Genomic DNA, 21960 nt, shown 5'->3' with positions numbered 1-21960 from the left:
TGAAAAAAATGCCAAGATCTAAGGCCTTGTCTAGGCAGTAGGATTAGCTGAAGCATTCACGTGTCACAGACATGCTGTATCTTCACATGAAATGGAGAATCAGTCTGCTTTATATTTCAGCAATAAATCCTCTGCTATGCTAGTGTAATCTGATAGTTTTGTGGGTGCAAAAACATTACCCTCTGCTATATGGCCTGTGCTTGTTAGCAGCTGAAAGAACTGCTTCCTTAGTGTRTATGCTAAAAGGTTGTGCTTCTGGTGGCAGTATTTGGGGTTTAATAACAAAAGCTTGAGTGCTAAGGGTCTTTTTTAAATATGCAACTATAGATTCATTACTTTGTATTTTAAAACATTGGTCCTATAGTTGAAGACATAATTTGATTGTCAGAGTTTCTAATTTTCAGTATTCTGTATAAGTAATGCAGAAGAAAGCTTTTCTGAAGAGCAGCTGAGAAAAGCTTGCATACAGGGAGAAAAATCCATAGGCTTTTACAGCTATMGCTCTGATACCAAGCAAATGTCTAGGTATATTATAAGCTACCTAAAAATGCAGTAATGGCTCAGACAGTTTGGCTAATATGGTTGAGTGCATGTAACTGAATGTATGTTTGGGTGTTGCTTCCTTCAGAGCTGACCTGGAGAGCTGAGTTTTGCTTTCTGTACTGTTATGCTCTGTTGGGCCTAGACCTGTGAGCCGAGYAGGGGGTCACATTCACTTAAGAGTATTAAGAGTTCACTTAAGAGTACATTAAGAGTATACAAAGGCACCACTCTGCTGTTCTTCACCACCATCTTCCAAGCAAAGCCCTTCTGCACCAGGTGTGTTGTTGGATGCCAGGTTGAGCTAGTTCCGCATCCTGCCTGGGCAGTACCAACGGCTCCGGGAGAGGCACAAGACGTCCTGCATGGATCATTATCTAATTAACTGCATGGCTGCAATTCCCCAGGGTGTTCTTCAATACTGCCAGTTGGGGTGTCTCAGGGAGTGGAGTTTTCCCTGCCTCCTGGGGGATGTGGCTGTTGGGCTTGCAAAAATGCAAAAGCCTTGACTTGTGTCTCATGCCTTCTGCAACTAAGAGGAAATTTTTTCTTCTTCCTTTTGCAAACTTCTTTCATCTTGGTCTCTGCCTGCCATTTGCTATTCAGTGTAGGAGCTGTTTTGACGCTTGGGTGGTGGGAAGGCATGTTTGCAGCAGATTTGCAGGCCTTGCAGTTGGCACTGTTTCCCTTCTGGAGCATGTCACAGCATCTAAAGGCTTTTGTGGATAAACTGATACTCTTGGAGCTGTGGTTTTCTGCAAAAGTATAAATGAATGCTACCTTCCTCCCCTTTTCTACCCTTTGCCTGATGTACAGTGAGCTGGGGAGCTTTCTCTTGGGGATTTTACACACTTTCAGTTCACTTAGGAGGCTGTTTCTCAGACACCCTGATAACCAGAGCTTTCTCTTGAGGAGTGATGCAGCCATAGGCACTTCCATGTAAGGACACAAAAACACCAAAGGTAGCACCTTTTTACACTGAGAGTGTGTAATGCTACATCACTAAGAGCCATGAAAATGAGGGCAGCCCCAGCCCCACCCCGTCCCTGCCATACACACACACCCCTGGGGTGGGAAAACACCCCAGGCCCCATGTACCCTCATCAGTAAAGTCCTATCTCTTCATTACCTGCCTGGTCAAAAGAGGCTGGCTGTCAAGCTGTGTGTCAGTCTGGGAGATGCCCAGGTGGAACAAACTCCCCTCTCAGGCATGAACATGGGATCTGGGGAGCAGCTGTTGGCACTGATGAGGTCCATACTGTGCTTGGGTTGGGATGAGACTCAGGAGGTGGAGGAACTTTTTCCCTTGTCTGGGAAGATTCCTGATTAAGTGTTATCCTGAATAATATCTAGAGGTGTTCACAATTAATATTGCATCCCCGTTTCTGAAAAGTTAAGCAGGCATAAGATTGATCTCCAATGCATTCCCTTAAAGAATGACAAATTTCAGTCATGAAAAAACAAAGCCCAATATAGACAGCCCTTTGAAGGATGGGTTAGATTGCCTGGGACACCGGGTGTGTCAGAGGTTTAGTTAAGTATTTGAAGCTATTTATTTAAGTAGTCATCCATTAGCTCTGCAGGAGCTCTAACTGGGTATTAGTAGASTCAGAAGGGGACCAAGGAATGCCCCTTCAGGGCTTTGTGTAAGCACAGCAGAGTGTTTTTCTGAAGCTTAATGTTAATGCTATAATCAAGGAATAGAGGAGTCTTGCTTAGGAGTGTAATATCATATTCTAGTTGGCACTTGTGTAGACTCTTTGTATCGGCAAAAGTGACGATGGGGCTGTCGTGGTAGTATTGTAGCTGGGATTTTGAAGACCTGCGTATGCTGTTTGCATGCTCAGAACTCTGATGCCTGCATTTACTATCTGCACAGAAGCAACAATACACTCTTCCTACGTACTTGCTCTGTACATATGCAGTAACTCTTATGCGTTGCTTGCTGTGCCTGTAATGCTCCGTAAGCTTGGTATGTCCTGAATTGTGCCTACTGCAGTTTGGCTGAGAGGCTGCAGAACTTAATCAAGCTGGGAAAACTAGAGCATAAGCTTGGTCATCCCTAGCCTTAAGATCATGCTAGTTTTTGGTCAGTTGAGTATGAAGGTTGATGTTTGTAGAAAATTCTCTGGCAGAATGGGGACAGAATTACCTGTACTGCTTGTGGGCAGGTGGTCTGCCTTGGAAAGGATTTGTGAGGAATGCTCCTGGATAGGAAAATTCTCTGGAGGGAGAACTGCCCATATCTTATGGGCTGCAACTTCACATGGAGTGGCAGAAGTTGTATTTAATATTCTTAGTGCTAGGACTGGTGGCACTTGAGGCTTTGCACTACTTCCTTGGTGCCTCTTGGTTTTTTTGTTGTTGTTTTTTTCCCTAGTATTGGGAATCTTTTGGGCTCAGACTGTTTCTAAGAGCTTTAACTTTCCCCATTCACATGAGATAGTGATTGAGAAGAAACCTGCTGCTCTGCTTTCTAGAGCTCTTTCCTCTGTGTGACGGCTAGTGCTTGTTCTGCTGGTTCCAGCATCACCTGAGCTGATCACTAAGCAGGGAAGCCCCCCTAGACCCTTCAGGAGAGGTAACACATCCCTGTAGAAGTGCTTGGTCTTCTTGTGAGGGATATTTACACTGTCTGACTTCAGAGCAGGGATTCATAGCAGAGGATAGAGCAGCACTGCCTCACACAACAGCTGGCTGCAGCTCTGGGAGGAGGGCTTGCACTCCTTGCTCTAATCATGAGCTCCCTGTGCAGACTCTGATGTGCTTCACACCTCTCTAGAAGTCAGTTAAACTTAGCTTTTTTTGCAGTTTCAGTGAATTAAATTGGCTCTTAGAAAGGTCTGGTGGCTTTGGAGGTAGTGGAAGAGAAACTGGCACAGTATTAGGCTGAGTGAAGGCAAGGAAGGAGCAGAGGCAGGAAGAAACAGGAAGAGCACAACTTTTCCCCTTTGGGTACATGTGGGCTCTTGCAAAGGGGTCAGTTGCCCCTGTAACCTCAGGAATGGAGTCTCCTTCCATGCCCAACAGAGACAGACTGGTGCCAAACTACGGTATAATACATTGCCTGGAAGAGCCTTGACTGTGCTAGAAGATGACTTACTGATTTAGGTGCTCGTATTTGGTGAGACCACATCTGTGAAGTGGTCAGCTGTCTCGGGGCAGGGGGGAGGCAAATTCTCAGCACAGCAGGGCACTTGACTTCATTATTTTCCTGTGACAGAATTTGTATCGTTTGAGTTGTGTGATATAAGTCAATTCCTAAAAGTGTCGGACCAGGGTAACATATGCTTACACCAAGCATATGCGTCTTTATTAAGAGTTATTTGTTGCATGAGCAATAAAACACACCTGCTCTGCACGTCATGTTCTGGAAAGCTTTTTAACCATTGGCAGCAGCCCCAAAACTACTACTTTCAGTTGTGATCACATTAGTTGTTCAATAAATAGTGTGGCTTGTTTCTCATAGATACAGACAGAAAGGATGAGCAGAACAGGGGAGAGAGYGCATAGCGGAGGAGAGAAGCAGAAGAAGCTGTGCCACCTCTGCCCTTTTCTTTTTGACCTGCAGATGAGGCAATGTATAAACACATCTTTTTGAAACAAGGTATGAAAATGTTATCACTGTCAATTTGCTTTCCCAAGGTGAAGAGGCTAATAAAATTTATGGCTGCTGAGTTATCAACTTGGTAAGATATAAAGGAGGAAAAAGAAGAGAATTTCTTTGGAACAGCCATAGAGCCTAAGCAACAGCACTTCAAGATTATCAATTCATAGAAGCACTAATCATGAAGCTACTGTTAGGCCTGTTCTTCCTTTGGTTTCTCTCCTCAGAAGGTAAGATCTGAGAGGTACTTTGAAAATTCCAGTTATACAGTATATAGGAACCTATATTTTTGTTTTTTGCAGGGCTAGCGTATATCAGAAATCTTAAAAGTAGGCTGAGGAAAATCTGCAAGTAAAACTCTGGTCTTGCCTGTAGTTTTGGTTATGTTTGATCATTTTAGATGCAAATTCCTGCATTGGTTTGCACTGTTCCGGGGACTGACTTCATCTGAGGCAGGCACTAAGGTTTTCTGAGGAGAAAAACATCAAATAATCGGTACTAAGATCTGTCTCCAAGTGGTGCAGAAGTGCAAGCAAGAGCCAGAGGTTTTCTCTGAATTCGTGCCTGTGATCATTTGCATTTTCAGTGATGGAAGACTGTTTACATGGGTTAGGCAGCATCCTGGCATTCAGAACATCTTCATTTAGATTCCTGCTTTTCCACAGATTTTTTTCAGTACAGTCCGAGCGAATTACTGTAGCCAAACAAACAAAAAAGACTCATTACCTATTCTGGGTCTATGTATTTTACATTTGGAGCAGGATGCTGACTTTGTAGGTGCTCTAGTACTGCAAATGCTTATTGGCTCTGTGCTTTACTTCTTCATCTGGGAGAAAATGATGTGCAATAGTAGTGCTTTAGCTTATTAGTAGRTTGTGAGGATAAACATCTTCAGAGGATTATCAGGCTCACTGGTAAATAACTAACTGCTGAGAGGTTTCAGTTCCTAAAATACACAGAAGAAATAATCACAATTAATTTCTTAATTTAGGAGGAAAAATGCAGGGTGACTGGAGTTCCTGTGAAAAGTTGATTCAATGAAAAACTGTGAAAGCAGCCTGTAAGAATTATTTGTTGCGACTATAGTTCTTAACTATAAGAGCAAGGGAGGAAGTAGGATAAGAATTTTTCTCCACTATTTTGGGAAAATTKTCAGAGAAATGCTTTCATTGATAATATAGTTGAGAAAACTGAAAGCTAGAATTATTGAACTGTAGAGTAAGGGAGTAACTGTAATTTTGGGAGCAGTAGGAGTTAAAAGACATCCTATGGAAAGCATAAATCCTGACCAAACAAGGAAAACTGAAGAATATATGCTCTGGTAGGTTAACTATATTCAGACAAGCCAAAAAAAAAAAAAAAATCTGAGAGAAAGCAACAAATGGTTGCTAAAGGAATAAAAACTAATATATCATTTTTCAAATACACCTGAAATGGGGAGTCTGTAGGGCTGACTGAAATATAAACAAAAGCTCAGGCCCAGCAGAAAAGTTATATTTTTTTTCTTTAGTGTCCTCTGCACAGGAGTTTGAATCTTTCTGTGCAGGGGACAAGCCTGAGAAATGGTAAAATCCTTGAGTGAATTGATGACACAAGAGGAAAAAGACTACCAGGACTAGGTGACATTCACCCAAGGGAGCATGCTAGACAGAAATATGAGCATGTCAGTGTTGGCTCTGCTGGAAACTACTTCTTGAATGAGTGTTGGTATCAGGAATGGAAGATGGCAAATGTAAAACCAGTGTTTAAACTAACCTCCGTTTTAGGACGATGTGGAGAGCTGCTGTGGTAGTTTTATGGTAATGAGGTTGACTTCTGTACTAGGAAAATTGGTAATACTAGAGTAAAGAACAGAATGAGCTGACTCAGGGCAAGTATGATACAGCAAGAAAGCTTTGTTGTGGAACTGAAGAAGAAAATTCATGATTATGGGCACATACCCATGGATAATTCAGCTGAAGTGTATATAGATTTAAAATTCTTTGGACTAGCAGCCTTTTAAAGAAGCTAAGCTGTTGTGTGAGGAGACTTTTATGGGCCGCTGGTTTAAAGGTGAGGAATTAAAAATCAGATTAGATTATAAGTCTTCAAACAGGAAGAAGAGGGGAGAGAGAACCTGCAGAGTCTCATAGTGATCTGTTTTGGGAGACGTGCTTTTCACCATGGTCAGAAATGATCTGGATAAGGGGGCAAACTAGCTTACTGATGCAAAGTTATCCAGGATATTCAAAATGAGAGCTTAGAAGTAATGTGTATGGGCAATAACTGTCCTAGCTATGCATTCACAATAGTGAAAGAGGCAAACAATTTCAGGAGTCACAGAAAAAACAGAGAACTGAACAGAAAATGCAGTTCTCTCTGTGTGCAAGTCCATAGTTCACCCATACCCATAAACCCGTAAAAGGCTGGAAGGAGGAGAAGAGTGATCAAACTTATGAAACAGCTTCAACATGAGACAAGATTAAATAGATTGACTCTTCAGCATGGAAGAAAGATGGATGAGGACATGATATAGGCATACAGAGGTATGCAGAATCATGAATTTTGTGGAAACAGGAAAGATTATTCTATACAAGAAGAACCAGGCATCATAGAATCAGTAAAGTTGGAAGGGACCTCTGGAGATCATCTAGTCCAACCCCCTTCTCAGCAGGGTCACCTGGAGCATGTTAGGCAGGGTTGCATCCAGGCAGGCCTTGAAGATCTCCAGAGAAGGAGACTCCACAACCTCTCKGGGCAACCTGTGCCTGTGCTCTGTCACTCTCACAGTGAAGAAATTCCCCTTCACGTTCAGGCAGAACTTCCTGTGCTTCAATTTCTGCCCATTGCCTCTTGTCCTGTCACACAGGGCAACTGAAAAGAGTTTGTCCCTGTCCCCTTGACACCCTCCCTTCAGGTACTTATACACATGGATAAGATCCCCCCTCAGTCTTCTCTTCCCCAGGCTGAAGAGGCCCAGCTCTCRCAGCCGTTCCTCACAGGGCAGGTGCTCCAGCCCTCTGATCATCTTCGTAGCCTTACACTGGACTCTCTCCAGTAGCTCCAGGTCTCTCTTGTCCTGAGGAGCCCAGAACTGGGCGCAGTACTCAAGATGAGGCCTCCCCAAGGCTGAGTAGAGGGGCAGGATCACCTCCCTAGACCTGCTGGCAACACTCTTCCTAATGCACCCCAGGAGACCATTGGCCRCCTTGGCCACAAGGGCACATTGCTGGCTCATGGTCAACTTGTCATCCACCAGCACTCCCAGGTCCTTCTCTGAAGAGCTGTTCTCCAGCAGGTCAGCCCCCAGCTTGTACTGGTGCCTAGGGTTATTTTTCCCTAGGTGCAGGACTCTGCACTTGCCCTTGTTGAACCTCAGGAGGTTCCTCTCCACCCAACTCTCCAGCCTGTCCAGCTCTCTCTGAATGGCMGCACAGCCCTCAGGTGTGTCAGCCACTCCTCCCAGCTTGGTATCATCAGCAGACTTGCTGAGGAGGCACTCTGTCCCCTCATCCAGGTCACTGATGAAGAAGTTGAACAAGATGGGAACCAGTATTGAGCCCTGGGGGACTCCACTAGCCACAGGCCTTCAACTGGACTCCACGCCACTGATGACAACCCTCTGAGCTCTGCCTTTCAGCCAGTTCTCAATCCACCTCACTGTCCACTCCTCTAACCCACCCTTCCTGAGCTTATTTAGGAGGATGTTATGGGAGATAGTGTCAAAAGCCTTGCTGAAGTCAAGGTACACAACATCCTCTGCTCTCCCCTCATCTACCTAGCCAATCATTCCATCCTAGAAGGCTATCAGGTCGGTTAAGCAGGCTTTCCCCTTGGTGAATCCATGCTGGCTACTCCTGATCACCTTCTTTTCCTCCATATGTCTGGAGAGGACATCCAGAATGAGCTGTTCCATCATCTTTCCAGSGATGGAGGTGAGGCTGACTGGCCTACAGTTGCCTGGGTCCTCCTTCTTGCCCTTCTTGAAGACTGGAGTGACACTGGCTTTCTTCCAGTCCTCAGGCACCTCTCCAGTTCTCCAGGACCTTTCAAAGATGATGGAGAGCGGCTTGGCAATAACATCCGCCAGCTCCCTCAGTACCCGTGGGYRCATYCYATCYGGGCCCATGGATKTGTGGATGTCTAGCCTGCCCAGWAGRTCTCTAATCCTMTCCTCCTCAACCAAAGGAAAGTCTTCCMTTCTCCGGACTTTCTCCCTCACATCCAGGCTACAGGATTCCTGGGGGCTGCCCTTAGCAGTGAAGACTGAAGCAAAGAAGGCATTCAGTAATTCTGCCTTCTTTGTATCCGTTGTCACCAGGGCCCAAGTTACCAATCAAGTTATTGGCCAATGAGGAATAAATTTTTCTCAATACATAATTAAATTATTAAGCTCCTTTGCTACTGAACTGGAGGGGAAGGCAAATGTGTGAATGAGTTAGAGAAACAAATAGGCAACTTCAGAGAAGAAAGGTCTAGCAGGGGTTCTTCCACGCTAACCAATCGCTTGCTCAGGAAGACCCAAGAGCACTGTTAGGAAGGTGGGAGGATACAGTATTGAACTATAACTCCATTTTTCTTATTCTTTCCCCAAGTATCTGCATCTGGCTGTTGTCTGAGGCAGAGCCCAAGATCAGATGGACCTTCAGTCTGAWGCAGAATGGCCGTTCTTGTGTATTTGAAATATTAAAGGAGAGACAATTTTTTTGCTTAGCCCTGGAAACYGGGCTTGGACCCTCTTTCTCCCCCAGTGTAACCCTTGGATCTATCCTCAAATATGGTTGAAGTTTGTTGGTGTTTGTTGGTGTTAAACATCTCAGAGATGCCAAATTTCTACACCAGGTTAGCAGAGTGCTAGCAGTATCGCGGGTGACAGAACTGGTATTTTGGTTATTGTCCGAAGTCAACTATCAAATAAAACTAAAGATAGGACAAGCGTATTCAGTGGATAAAATGTTATGCAACAGCCTGGCAGTGACAATCTCAACTATCTATCAAGTATAATAAAAATAATATAAATCCACGAACAGTTTGTGACTGAAAACCAAGTGGAGAACAAAACGCATGGAAGCATTTATTGAATAAAATTATGTAATATGGCTCATGTATTTATACAGCGTTGCAGCAGGAAAGAGCAGCAGTCGAGGGGAAGTGCCTAGGGCTGGTCGGGAGAAGGGCCCTGCTGGCCTGGGCCAAGCGACCCCCATGGCTACGTGGAGCTCCCACCACATCCATGCTCTCCAGGACACGAAACGAAAGGCGCCCCGTTGCCGGCAGGCAGCAGAGCGAAGCCTTRCAGTGTGGGCTGCTCTGTATACGCAAAGAAAACAAAAGAATAACTAGTTCAAATAGGTGCAGGCCTGACTTATGGCTCCACAAATTATTTTATCTGTCAGCGCTCTTATCAAGAGATGAAAATGCAGCAGTTACTATATGACCTCAGCAAACTCTCACAACACTGTGATGTTGCTCACTGACTGTGGAAGACATAGATTAATATGAATTGCTCCTTTCCAATGAGCTCTGCCATGTACATGTTAAAATTGTTCTAAATTTTTACAGAATAAGGCTAGGGTGCACTCTCAATGCCTAAAAATTAGGRGCTGACTCATGCACATATTTGTTGCTGATTGCAAAATTTCATTTTGTTAATTGGGAGTTACAATATATCTAGGGCAGTAAATAAATATGTACTTCACACAACAAATAAAGGCAGGTCACACTCTTTGAGAAACAAATTCAGTCATAACACAGCAGAAAAGCTGTGTGCCAAAGAGGAAATTGAGTACAAAACTGAAAGGTTTTTTAAGGCMTGTGGAATATGCGATTGGTAGACAAGGTTCACAAGTGGTCCATCACCTGTGTGTATAACTTCATTTTATTCCACGAATTTCAGCAGACCTCATCTGCTTATAACAACTAAAAGTTTATTCCRGTATGTTTAAAATTTGAGAAAATACATTTGGCTGTTGGGGTGAACATCAACTTTGGAAAGTAGGGTAGAGGAGAAAGGTTACCCCTTTTTCAGTATTGTATATTTTTACATATATTTAGAAAAATGCTTCAGAAGACATAAGTAAGGAAATAGTGCAATTCATTCTCTTAAATTTTTAATTTTTTTAGGTAGTGCAGATCAAGTCCTAGAAGAAAAGGAGAAACTGAAGGTAAAGTATGAGAACAGCTTTATCTTCTTTCCTTTTTTTCAGTATCTATCAGCCCCTGTCTAGCTCTTACTTCCTCTGAAACAAATAAAAGAAAAATAGAGCTCAGTGGTCTGAATTGTTTAATTCTGCAAAAAGAAATGCAAAGCAAATGACTCAGAAGTGTAACATTGCAGTAGCAAAATTACGCACCCTAATCAGGAAATAAAGGTTTCTTTGAGCAATGTTTGTTTCTAGGTTGCATATCCTGTATGTAGACCTACTGCGGTTAGCACTTGTTCTTAGACGCTCTGTTGCTCTTTTAGAAAGGCAAGATTAAACTCATCCTTGTGCTATAATGGTGCAAARTGTGGGCAGCGCTGAAGTCCTGCAGCTGAAGTGGTGAGGGACCATGGTGGCCCTGACAAAATGCAAATTTCAACTTACTTTATAGTGACAGTCAGCTGGCCACACTGGGTCACAGTGCTGAGGGAAGCCCCAGAGAAGTCACCCAGGTGACAAAAGCAAGCCCCTGTGGGAGTGGCAGACCATGGGACTGTAATGACCAGTGGCAGTGTCCACCTAAGCCTCTTMTAGTCTGTTCATAGGGGTAATGGTAGATTTTGTCCTTCATTTTTTTTGATTAGAGACTGGCCATAGCAACAGTCAGGTTGTGGGAGGCATGAAGTTATGTTCCCAGTGGTACTAAGCAGTCTGACCTGCTGGGTTTGTTCAGATCACTCATGTCCTTGCATCAACTACAACTTATTTTAATTTTCTTTTCCTCTTTAGTGATTTCTATGATCACATTTTGCCTGTTGCCAAGGACCCAGAGTATGGCTGATGCTCAAGGTCCATTCTGCCTTTCCTGTTGTGTATTTGGGTTGTGACTTTTCTTTGTGTGCTGTGTGCCTTGTAGCATGCGAAAATGCATGGGGTAGATGTTCGTACGAACTCTTCCAGATTAACCATTCACTATTTGCAACAATGAACACAGTTCATGTTCAGCACAATTTACTGCTATTTGCTCCATCCCAATTCTGTGGACATCAGTAAGAGTGCTGAGAGAAAGATAGATGTTTTTGGAAGAGTGGATGTGAAAATGCAGCTGTCCCAAACTGTATTCCTATGTATTTCTAGCAGAGGTGTCACTGCTCTTTAAAACTACTATTATGTCAGTGAGAGCTTGAGACTGAGTAAGAATGGAGCCTGTACAACCTTTCCATTCACAAATACGCTCTGTTTTAAATATTGCAACAGCATGGTGGGGTACTACAGGTGCTGCTGTTCCTGCTGTGACCTTGCTTGCGAACAGAGAGCCCACCTTGAGACTTTTCAGTTCAGCACCTATGTGAATGCTGAATTTCCTTGGTAGAATTAAGCAATCAGCTGTGTTTATTTTTTATGTCAAAGGCTCTAAGAAGCTTCAAGTTTTCATGTCAGCAGACAATGACCCCTGGGACTCCTTCATCTTCAGGTTTGTCTCCTTAGCCTCTCAAAACTATTTGAGAACAGGAGGGCAGGGAATGGCTGTTCGAGGGGATGTGCATAGGTGGGAGGTAGCTGAGGTGGAGGTGGGTCCTACGAATGACTGAGTTTTTTGTTCTGTTCATAATTACATTTTTACCTTAGTTTCTTCAGCTGCTAATTGAGGATCCTAGTATTACTGAAATCATACAAAATAGTGTTTTATGCTCTCTTATTGATTGATGGTTGAGCACTTCAATGAATGCAAGCACCTAAAGTATTTACTGAGCACCTAAGAAGAGTTCTGTGCTCTTTATGGCTGATTTAAAACAGTCAATAGAAAAAAAATCCATATAGACCTCTTAATTTTGTTATGTTTTAGTATACTGGTGAATGTAATTTTCTTTCAAAATTACTGTTCTTTTCAAACCTGAGTTTTTCACTTTTCTACAGTTCATACTCTGAGGCCAACTGACATTAAAACAGTCACTGCAATAGGAAGTTTGCAAATGGTAAGTGCAACCATAAAGTATGGTGAACGTGACCCACTTTTTCARTTCTGACTCTGTGATGAGCTGATGATGCAGTTTTGGACCTCAGTTAGGGGACTTCAGCACAACTTCACATAATTATCAAAGGTTTCTAGTGAAAAATGACTGGAAATATCTGCTGTTCATTATTCCATTATACTGTGAGTCTAAAAATAGCCAGCTGACTTCACACAGGAGTAAATTCGATCACTGTGCTCTTGCAGAAGAAGATAGTATTTGATTAGAGTGCTGTGATTTCCCTGACAATGAGCGTAACAGATTGAATAACTGGAAGAAGAAGCTGGGAAAATTCAAATTGGAAAAAACTTGCAATTTTGGTGGTCACCTTTAGAACGAATTATCATGGAATGAAGGAGATTTTCCATCCTAATAAAGTGTTTTCTCTAGAGAGTGTGTTCCTATCTGAAAGACAAAATTTCTAAATGAATCACGAAGACACACCTTTGACATATAAATCACTAGGTAACACTTTTCTGCCTGTTTTAATACAGTCAGACTTGGATGATTGTTACTGATCTTAAGAGCTGGAAGTAAGTATCTGAAAGAGAAGTGAAGCCTAATTAGAAGCATTTAATCAGAATCCTCAAGCTTTGAGGAACTTTGACAATATGTATTAGACAAAAATTGGGAGTCATTGCAGGGACTACAACTACAAAGAAATGAAGGAGATGCTTCCTTATCACAAAACAACCTCAAATTTGAATTGGTATGCACAACGATGTCATACTTTTCCTTGAGCTTTACATAAAAGATTAATATTCCTGGACTTCTCCTGTATACCTCTCTGTTCAGAAAAGAAGGTTTTGTCATAAATCTGAAGGTGCTTCACCTATACCAAATGCATGATGCTCTAGAGCAAGTCTGACTTTTTTATGCTAATGTGTTTATTGCCTGTGGGTGGTGCTATGCAAAAATGTATAAATGACTTTGTTTTAAGACATGTCTACTTTCCTAGAGCATACATCTCTGTCACTGTTTTCTCCTCAGACTCTGAAATCCTTCCTCTGTTCATCTTATTTATTTATTTATTTTTAAACAGACGCCAGTGAGTGTCATTCATGAAAATTACCTAAATGGCTTTAGGTCATGTCCTTGGTCAAAAAGGAGTAGATCCAGAGAAATTCAATAGTTTGGAAAAGCCATTCATTTGACTGAATTTGACACCAACTAGTCAAATTTTATTTTAAGCCATACGTAAAAAAGGGATTACCAGATTATGAGAACACAGTGTAATAAGATAATAAGGTAAGTACAACACAATAAAGCAAGAATACAGCCAGAATACAACACTACTGAGAAAAAGAGTGGAGTACAATAGGACAACAGAGTGCGCAGAACTAGTCTGTACTTTGCTAAATGGTATTTTTTTTGCTTTTTCATTCACAGACACCAGGATCTAGCATGCATCATGAAGATTTATACCAAAGGTAACAATGAATTGTTAAGGTTAACATTGGTATGTATCAAGACACAAATTTATATGCTGTCACAGAGTAGGAATGAGGCGCAAGCAATTCTTATTGTTGCTATCTAGAGAGAAGGAGGAAGCCTATATAAAAATAAAAAGGATTTTGAGCCATTGGATCAAAATAAAAAATAAAAAGGATTTTGAGCCTTCCCTATCCTTAGTTAGTAGAAATTCTTTGTACTTACAGTGCGTGTGCTATCTCAGATGTGCAGCTATCTTAGAGTTGCAATAACATTGATTAAGCCTCATTACTGTGCAATGAGTCCTGTACAGTAAATATCATCATGCACTACTTATAGATAAGAGTGAAGAGATTTGCCAAAGCAGAGAATGACCCCAGCAATCCTGATACTCTGTCCTCTGCTTGAGTGATTCCCAGTGCTTCATGGACAAGTTTTACACCATTTTCGTCTTCTATCCTCTCTTACCAGGGCTAAATCAGTGATGAACCTACAGATAATCCTTGTAGGTGCAGATCTGTTTAGCTCTTCTGAGTCGTAGCATTGACCCCTGGCTGAGGAGTTGATGCTCCACAGACAAACTCTAAAAGCCTAATATTTTTTAAATGGCTGAACAAGCACCCATATCTGTATGTGTGCATACAGGGAGATTCGTGCATTGTTAATTCATATGCATAAATGCAATTACCGCAACATGCAGTGTGTGCAGAGACACAGAAGCCAAAACCCAATGCGCTGTTCTTACTCGGCAGTAGCTGATGACATGACTGTTTTGGGGACAGAAAGGCCCCATTTGTAATTTCAACAGCTGCTCTGAGCTAACAAACACACTCTAGCCTAGCTAGTAAGAAATTGGAGCTGTATTATAATATATCTTTTATTTGAGAAATGGGATCACAGCAACTTCATACTTTCTCTTCCCTCTCTGTAGCACAGAAAAGAGCTTCCTTGAAGTAAGCGTGGAAACTTTAGCAGGTGCGTTTTGCTGTCACACTGAAACTTGAGCAAATTGACTGAACGATGTGCTGACAGGTGATCCAGAGCTTTGCTGGGCAGGAATGTAGGGGAAGATTGAGGGAATGTGTACGTAGGGACTACAAGTGCAGTACAGGCTAGGTTATCTGTATTGATTTTTAAACAGACTCTTGAGGTAGACAAATAGCAGTAAAGGAAGAGTCTTGCATGCCCATCAGAGACTCTAGGAATACTGCTGCCTACACCGCATGTCCTCACTGTGCCTGCTGCTCATGCTGGCCACATGAAATCTTGCGCAGGTTGCCTGTCCAGTACTCTTTCTGTTACTATGTGCTCAGGATTTATGCTGGTGCTGCCAYAGAAGTGCCATATATGTAAATTTGTCATTCGCTACATCAGTCAGCTCCAGCTGGCTCTGAGGGCAGCCTCGACTCACTTGAAGGGTGCTGAAGGTAAAATTTTCACGTCAACTCAAATCATGAGTCAATGAGTAGATAACTCCAGGGCTTTCCTCTCCAAATCTTCCTCCTAGTGTCTTAATGTCACCTCCATTTCTCCTTTATATGAAAGGCGGTTTAAAGCCTATCAACTCTTCAGTGCTTCAGGAAGCTGACTCTATGCGGCCTGTGTCGGTAACCTCATTTCTACAGCWGCCCATATTTGACTTCCCCTACACTGCTTGTGGCTGGCATGAGAAAAGGAGATGGAGGTTTCTGACCTGAGAGTCTGGAGTCAAACTTGTGTTTCAAAACTCACGGTACTTAGGAACAACRCTGGTGAGAATAGCTGCAGTGGGTCACAGGCTGCATCTGTAACGCCAGCCAAGAGGTTCCCAGGCCTTGTTGTTTCTGGCTGGCTTAATTCAGTTGTGCTTATATTGCACTTGCAGAGCAGCAGTCCCTTGCATGCAGAAACAGCCTAACCTGTCTGTATCATTCAGCTCTCATTAGCAGTTTTAATCCCTCCGTCTGGCAGCAGTCTCCTCCACCTGGCACAAAGGGAGCAACATCAGAAGGTCAAGCCAGGTAAGTCTGAGGGGGGTTTTGACTGAGTAGTTAACCCTTGACTGGAAAGATGTTGGATAGAGGCTTTTGATGCTGGGGTGCTTCAGTGGACCCAGAATATGTTTAGCACTGGCAGTGGGGGGCACAAGCCACTCCAGGGACAGACCTTGCCCCTGTAGTTCACTGCTCACCTGTGAGGAGCAGGAGGAAATGAGCCCGCTGTATGCTCTAGGGGCTGGATCATCTGACTTAACATCAGGTCTCCCTCTTTATAGCTGCAAAACAATTTTTCTGGGCTCAAATGGAATTAGTGATATGCCTATCAAAATGTGTCTGCAGGCTTCTCTCTTAACTGCACATATCCAAAAGTGAGATGTCAGAATATAAGCTGATCACTCCAGGCTCCCTGTGCAGCTCAGACAACTACCTAATCTTTACAGATTTAAGAAAGAGCATATAAAACCTACCTGCAAGTCTCAAATGTTGTTTGATTTAATGGTAAATATCAGCCAAAGCTTTATCTTTATTGATAGCTTTACAGTTTTTCTTTTCTTTTCTGTTTTTCAGAGACCTAGTGGATCAAGCTAAAGAAATGTTGAAGGTCATGAAAGAGAATCAGGTTTGTTTAAAGCACAGCACAATTCAGAGAGTTGACACTGAAGCRTAAAAAGGGGGAAATATAATGAAATACTTTAAACACAACTCAAAGACTTCTTCAAAATAGAAAATGCCGTTTCTTAAATTTAATGAGCTTTGGTGTTTCTGTTGTAAATAATCAAATATGTACCTTTTTTGAAATATGGAGTAGYGTTCTTGAAAGTATCCCACCTGGTATGCTTTCACTAGGGTGGCTAAAGAGCTTAGTATGGAAACTAACAGTTTTGTTTCCTATTGGTTGAGGATGTAAGACCTCTACTAACTACACTCTTCAACTGTGCCAGAGTTTCTGAGAAGCCAACCAAAATTATAATTCTCAATATGTCTTTTTAGTTTTCCCTTGGAAAATATCATGCTAAAAGACTAAAAGCCTGTTAAAGATCTAAATATGCTTTTGGCTGATGTCAGTGGTTCATGCTGGTGAGAACCAATTACCACTCATGGCTGAACGCTTTGAAAATCCCACCCTGAAGTTTTATGCACTCATTTATCTTGTATCCTAAACCACTGAGGCATGTTATAGTTTTGTAAAATGGTGCTGACAACTCTTCCCCCTACTGGGAGCCCAATCAGCTATTTGAACATGGATGAATTTAGCATTGTGGAATGGAATATTTCCAACCAATGCGCTTTGGGATTAGAGCGTGTGGTCCAAGGTACCTAATGTAGCTGAGCAGTCCTCTTGATCTCAGACTTTTGCTCCAGTCTTCATCCCACTAGCATGACCCAATCACAGCAGTTCAGGAATGTTAACCCTCTCAGCAGACTACAACAGTGATGGAAGCACCACCAGGCTTTGTGCTAAGTGTGCATGCCCATCTTCTCCAATGGACTCTCCAATGAGATTTTTACTGGTATACTTCAGTTCTAATGGCACCATTTGCTGACTAAACATCTCTCTGCTGTTTCCTCTAAGGAAAAATTGCTGAGTCAGGTGAAGTTGATCAGGCTCGCCTGAGCTGGCCACCAGCTGCTATTCAGTCTTGCTGATGTAAACCTTTAGCAAATCTTAAGTGGAAAAAAAAAAAAAGTGACTCTTACCATCATGCTTCTTTCTATTTTATTTTCCCCCAGACGATGGACTTCCAAAATGACTGGAAGTTAATCACCATTTTCTTCAGTGCTGAAAACCCGTGTTCTTCCTGTGCCGTTACACAACCGGTAAGGTTTCCATAGGGTGGTTTAGCAGTCAGGGCAGATGGTTAATATACTTCTCTAAGCTGCATTCTTTGCAATAATGAACCAAAGCACTAGATGGTTCCAGGATATTGGGACTACTCTATGCAGTGATGTAACCCCCTGGCAAAAAGTGTTTTGTATTTATAAGCAAGTATACTTGATTTGGAATCTCAAGTATGTGATGCCACAGCAGAATAGCTGTCTTCCACCTTCAGGTCTATGGATACTTTTCTCCCCTGTTCTTCTCTTTTTTTATATATGTTAAAGTTGCCTGATGATACACAGTCAAATTACATGACCAGTTCCATGGTTGACCTTGGTGCTGTATGAGGCTGAATCCAGGATGTGATGATCATTAGTAACATTCCAGTACACAGCTCGGCACGCAAGGTTTGTCAYTTCTGACAAAACGATAATTTCTTCCCTACTAATTTTGATGTATTTTTCATCTCATTTACAGAAGAACTGCATATTGGACAACCTGGAAAAACTTAAAGAAGTCTTGGACTTTTTATATCGAGAAGTAAGACTTATTCATCAGCCTTGAATACCTGAATCCTTTGCTGGTTATCCCAGTCTCCCTTGCAGGGCTACTGCTTGCAGCAAAGTTCAAGTGACTTAGAACACCAGTCTCATAGACTCCAATCCACTGATTCTGTTTGTTGTCAATAAGTGCTTTATTCATGCTTTTAAAAGCATACAAACAGAATGGATGGTCAAGTAACTGCTTAGCTTTGTAACACGGGCTGAAGTCCCWCTCGATCTTTGTGTTTAGGACTTAAGTGATTTGTATTAATAATGTAGTATATGTACCAAGGCCTGAAAGTCATTCCTGTTGAACAAGGCAGTCCGTGAAAACAACTAGTATCTATTAGATATATGGAGCTAGCTAGGCAGTGTACAGGTAGCTAATTACCTAGTGATGACTTGTACATAGTAGGGCAATCACCCATTGAAAAATATGTATAACGTCTATTCACTGCTCATTTTAAGATCTCAGCATTTTGTAAGGTTATCTAGCTGGCTGAGCTAGGACTCATCAGCTTCTCTAGGATGGTTTCTGGGATATGCTCTGAGTCTTAGTGCRCTTGTAAATAGTAGAATAGAAGAGGATATATCACTGCTACAGCAGACTGATAGCTGTTTATCTAAAATATTTCAATAACATCCTCTAAGAATTTTATTTTGCTAGAGTGAAGGCCTAGAGGATATTCTAAACATGCCACATTTTGATTGCATCAAACCACATCCACTCATTTTTCTCACACTGACTTTTACAAGTGTTGTATATGGGTGAAATTCCACCCACACATTCTCTTCAGATTCACTCCACTATGATTTTTAGGATTTGTGTATGTGCACTTGTAAAAATTAAATATCATTATGTAAATGGAAAGCTGCTTTCTGCTTTGGGGGGAGGCGAGGCAGGATATATGCGAATGAAATGCTTGTGCTATTATAAAGGATCTTTCATCTCCAGGCTTTTGCATTGGTACATTACCACATAAAGGGTAATTCCTAGCTCATTTGAGCTCAATTTAGCTGTAATTGAAAGCTTTCAGCTGGTGGCCCCTTGTGTAATGTAAAGTGGATTGTTGGGTCTCAGTCAAGAAGTCATGGTCACAAACACTTCATGAATGATCGCTAACATCGTTGTAGATGGCAGGTAGGAGTAGGGTTCAGCGCTGAATTGGGAAGGACTGAAGTACGTGATTCTGTGAAAGCAGAATACCAGCTCAGAGATGACACATGCCTGGATTTGCAGGCTTCCTCACTTACCATTATCACTACTCTCAGATCTCTAATTGAAAATACACTGGGGTTATTAAAATTATTTTTTACTTTATCACTGCAGGTTCCCAAAGCTTTTGTAAATCTGGTGGATTCCACTGAGCTCACAAGCTCCTCTCRTATTTGCCAAGATCATCATAATGCCAGGTAATACAGGTTCCTTTGAACTGCATGACCCTCACAACTTCCTACTACTACTCCGATACCTAGTTAGAATGACTACTTATTGACATTATCACTATGAAGTAGTGAACAATTTTTCTTCCTTTAATACAAAAATATGTAAAGGTGTTAGATCTCCGTATTTTTCTGATACACTCTCTCAGCAAACATGGTTTTACTGGGAAGAGTAGGTGCTTTTAATTCTGACAACTTGGGTAATGTGTTTCAGTACTGTACACTGTGGTTAAGGTCATGAGACTGTACAGTCACACTCGCCCTTTCAATTAATGCTATTCCTGCCCTTCCTTATTAGTAGCAATTCTCAAGTCAGAAAATCTGAGAGCTCTTTTAAAAGCTTAAGTTTTTAGGTTCACAAAAGAAATACCTAACAAAACATTTTATTGGGTTATGAGTCTGAGAGTGCTACTGTTTGGTCTGAGAGTATGGTAGGATGGGGAACTTGTGACTTGTCAATTCTTCTATGGTACTGAACTGAACTGCACGCATATATAATTTATATTTATATATATGTATGTATATATACACTCACACACATAGAGAGAGAGATGTGTATACATATGTGTGTGTGTATTGTTTCTATGGTAACTGAACTGCATGCATATATATGTATATGTGTGTGTATTTTTTTCCARTCATCTCCCTCCCTCAGCAGTGAGAGTAGCTTATGTCCCAATTTAGCACAGAGTAGGAGTGTGCACATGGAGAGTTATGATGGAGTAGTTTACAGCCTATGAGATTACACTCCATCTTACTCCACAGTAATTTTTTTTTGTCTATGGCGTAAGATACCGTACATACTAATATAGTCATTCTGAAGGGCTTCATGTGTTTTGTGTATATACAGCTCCATCAGTCAAGGCTGCTGCTTAACCATGTGCTTAACAACAAGTATAAGCAGAGGAGAAGCTCTCCTCATCTAAAAGTGATTTCATGGAGCATTCTAGCAAGCTTATTGCTCCTGCACAGGCACTGAAGGAAAGGATGTGAGGCAGGTAGATGAGAGGTGGAAAGGAAGAAAGATTTTAGGAATATGGGCCTTGCCCATTGAAAGCTTTTCTTAAAAAAAAAAAAAAAAAAAGTTTATTTTTCTTGAGGAATTCTTACTTTTCCTTTTCAATTTAAGATGGTTGATGGTTGGCTTTCTCATTATCTATCTCATCATCATTATCTCATTGCTGTGCTCTTGTAGCTGTGTTTATCTGGTTGAGCTGTTCCACCAGTTCACACATCTTGCACTTCACATTGATACTTTTGGGTTCATCTCAGCCAGCAATAATAAAAGCACATTAATAAAAAGCTCCTGTTTTACAGGTTTAGCTARAGTTTTGTAAAAAGTAGAGTCTGATCCTGACAGCTTCTTAACACTTATACCTGCAAATCTCTCTGAAATTTTCTCAGATTCCTGTCCATCCATGCATTTCTGGCTAAGTATAGCTTTTCTGAAACCAGATTAATCTCAAATGTACTTGATATTGTTCCTGTCTACAGCCTTAGGAAAATTCATATCCTCTTCCATCAGCTGCTGGAATATGCAATATGCACTTGCAGGTCAGGAATTTGACTGAGCCTGATTAGCTGTTAGATAGTACCTGGACATCCTTTGGCAGATACAAGCTTTTGCAGCTTGGAGCTTCTATCCACATTTCTAGATGGAGAGCTGTTGCCAAACACTAAGGCAAAAGTTCCTGTGGAAAGTATCTCAAGAGTGTTCAATCTTCCAATGTGACTACAGAAGGAAGTATTTGAAATATACGCAACGATTTAGTCTTCAATGTGTGCACTCATCAGTGGCTTATAAGAGTACATGCTACAGGTTTTATTTATCAAAAGTTCATAATGTCATCTTTTTTTATTTGTTTCTGCAGTAGTCCCAACAGGAATCAGTGCAATTGTGTTGGTGAACACTCTGCTGTAGATGATACCATATTGAGATGGTCCTATCAGGTATGGTTTATTTTGTACTGCTTGGCTCTCAAATTGCTGGAGGTGTGCGTCTGTTCATTTTCAAGGTTAGGCTGAAGTGGGGAGTTATTCTTCTGGTACTGAGAGCCATTTTACCCSCAATCCTGGCCCACCGCAATCCTGACCCCTTTTCTGGCATCAGAAACATTGCAGAGAAGTTCTCTGTATATCTGCGTAAACTCAGTATCTTTTGTAATTAATAATGATTATATAGCTCGTAGTCACTTGTGATTTGTTATATCCCAACAGAAGAGTGATCCATCTAGTTCAGTAACCTGGCTGTTGATGCCACATGTTTTAGAAGAAGGAAACTTTCCATAAAGCAAGGACGACTGTGCTGGAATTCCATTAAAAATGACAGGGAGGCAGTAAGCATGAGATTGCCTTGCTAAACTTGCTGTTCTTCCAAAGGAAACAAGTAATTCAGTGTAGCTTTCTCATAGCCCACATACAGGTTTCCAATTGTTGCRTAAGAAGGATTTCATTAAATTACAAGT

General features: G+C 41.7%; 1 protein-coding gene across 1 annotated transcript in view; it reads left to right on the top strand.

Moving 5' to 3' along the window:
• Positions 1-3499: 3499 nt before the first annotated feature.
• PLB1 (phospholipase B1) overlaps positions 3500-21960 on the top strand; it is an 83547-nt gene continuing 65086 nt past the window's right edge. Inside the window, exons 1-12 of the mRNA XM_085315788.1 lie at positions 3500-3593; positions 10250-10290; positions 11680-11743; positions 12187-12245; positions 13671-13711; positions 14644-14687; positions 15628-15712; positions 16259-16310; positions 17423-17509; positions 17988-18050; positions 19383-19465; positions 21367-21445. Coding sequence (XP_085171914.1) covers positions 3500-3593; positions 10250-10290; positions 11680-11743; positions 12187-12245; positions 13671-13711; positions 14644-14687; positions 15628-15712; positions 16259-16310; positions 17423-17509; positions 17988-18050; positions 19383-19465; positions 21367-21445 — 792 coding nt within the window. The remainder of the gene's footprint in view (positions 3594-10249; positions 10291-11679; positions 11744-12186; positions 12246-13670; positions 13712-14643; positions 14688-15627; positions 15713-16258; positions 16311-17422; positions 17510-17987; positions 18051-19382; positions 19466-21366; positions 21446-21960) is intronic.

The sequence above is a fragment of the Rhea americana genome, unplaced genomic scaffold (assembly GCF_003343005.1).
Source record: "Rhea americana isolate MKP2758 unplaced genomic scaffold, rheAme1 scaffold_44, whole genome shotgun sequence".
NCBI lineage: Eukaryota > Metazoa > Chordata > Aves > Rheiformes > Rheidae > Rhea > Rhea americana.
This window is presented reverse-complemented; position numbering and strand designations above follow the sequence as displayed.